This window comes from Hyperolius riggenbachi, chromosome 3 (assembly GCF_040937935.1).
Source record: "Hyperolius riggenbachi isolate aHypRig1 chromosome 3, aHypRig1.pri, whole genome shotgun sequence".
Lineage (NCBI taxonomy): Eukaryota > Metazoa > Chordata > Amphibia > Anura > Hyperoliidae > Hyperolius > Hyperolius riggenbachi.
The window spans coordinates 60,209,248-60,211,031 of NC_090648.1; the positions used below are offsets into that span (position 1 = coordinate 60,209,248).

Below are 1,784 nucleotides of genomic sequence, written 5' to 3' on the forward strand. Positions count from 1 at the left end.
CTCGTGTTACTAACATGGGTCACACTAGTAACACAACTCACGGTAACCTGCTGCCAGTAGTCACAATAATATTGCTGTGCACTGTCTTCGTCCTTCAATATTACCGCAGCTTCATGCACCAACCCCCAAATCACACATTAATGAACCTTTTCTACTTATCAAAGATCATAATCCAGTGATGCTACTGCAAAATGTTCATTAAAACACAGCTTACAGGCTCACATCCACTCGCTCATGTAGCTTCTTATGACTTCTCAGATTTGACTGTTGTGAGAAGCTCTTGTCACATTCTGAGCAGCTAAATGGCTTTTCTCCTGTGTGAGTTCTCTGATGCTGAGTAAGTTTTGCATTATCTGCGAAAAATCTGTTACATTCTGTACATTTATATGGTTTCTCACCAGTGTGAGTCCGGAGATGCCTAATAAATGTTTCTTGAGTGCTGAAGGACTTATCACATTCAGAGCAAGATAACAACTTCTCTCCAGTATGAATCCTCTGATGCCTTCTAAGCGATGACTTGTCAGTGAAAGATGTGTCACATTCTGAGCAGGAAAAAGGCTTCTCTCCAGTATGAATCCTCTGATGAAGCCTGAGGTGTCCCTTCTGACTGAAACATTTTTGACATTCAGAGCAGGAAAAAGGCTTCTCTCCAGTATGAATCCTCTCATGGCTTATAAGCGATGACTTGTTAGTGAAAGATGTGTCACATTCTGAGCAGGAAAAAGGCTTCTCTCCAGTATGAATCCTCTGATGAGCCATGAGGTTTTCCTTCCGACTGAAACATTTTTGACATTCAGAACAAGAAAATGGCTTCTCTCTGGTGTGGATCCTCTGGTGTACTTCAAGGATTGACTTTCGAGTGAAATGTTTCTCACACTCTACACAGAAAAATGGTTTCTCTCCAGTGTGGATCTTCTGGTGTTGTTTAAGGTGTGACTTTTGAGTGAAACTGTCCTCACACTCTGAGCAGAAAAATGGCCTCTCCCCGGTGTGGATCCTCTGATGAGTAATAAGCTCTGATGGACAAGTGAAGCTTTTCCCACACTCTGAGCAGTGATGCGGCTTGTCTCCTCTGTGACTCATCATGGGCTGCTGGAGATCCAGTTTGTTGTAAGATATTTTCACAGTTGAGCAGGAATTCAGATTTTGAACTCACCTGCAATTAAAAATATTATATGTTATTTTACTCTATGCCCAGAAGCTCTGACAGTGGATAAAAAAAAAAAAATAGGTCTGCCACAAAACTACACTGCAGACGATAATCCCTTTTAAGACACTTGAAATCAGCACAGGGTAATCTATAGTGCTGCTTGTTTCTTATCAGATAGTCATTCACAAGAATCCCACAGAAAAATTGTCATCATAAAATACTGCAATTCGAATAATTTGCTCCAAATAAATCCACCTATTGCACCTGCTGATATTAGTTTTGGAAATGTATTAATGTTAAAGAGAACCTGAGGCGGTGCGGGGGGGAGGGTAGATGGGACACAGAGGCATGTTCTCTGCCTCATGACATGCCTCTGTGTTCCCCCACCGCCACTCTCTGCCCCCCCCTCCCACCACCACGCTATAGCCAACCAGAATTAGCGACAATACTTGTCACTATCTCGGAGGGTAAAGGGAGGAGGGGGAGTATTTGCTCAAAACGCCCACTAGGGGTGTTCCTGCAGGCTTTCCCCAGCTGCCATTGAGCAACTGTCTCTCCCTGGCCACGCCCCCTGCAGCTCCCCCACCTCCCTGCACGCTGGGAGAGAATAAATCTCTCCTTCCAGCTTCATGAC

At 43.9% G+C, this 1,784-nt stretch overlaps 1 protein-coding gene across 1 annotated transcript; it reads right to left on the reverse strand.

Moving 5' to 3' along the window:
- Window positions 1-210: 210 nt before the first annotated feature.
- Window positions 211-1,083, reverse strand: LOC137562145 (oocyte zinc finger protein XlCOF6-like). The gene has a single exon (XM_068273476.1). It carries the CDS (start codon window positions 1,081-1,083, stop codon window positions 211-213), a length of 873 nt encoding a protein of 290 aa, XP_068129577.1.
- Window positions 1,084-1,784: the final 701 nt, after the last annotated feature.

Bases quoted from the DNA above. Each gene is read 5' to 3' on its own strand.
- LOC137562145 (XM_068273476.1), bottom strand. From the start codon at position 1,083: ATGAGTCACAGAGGAGACAAGCCGCATCACTGCTCAGAGTGTGGGAAA.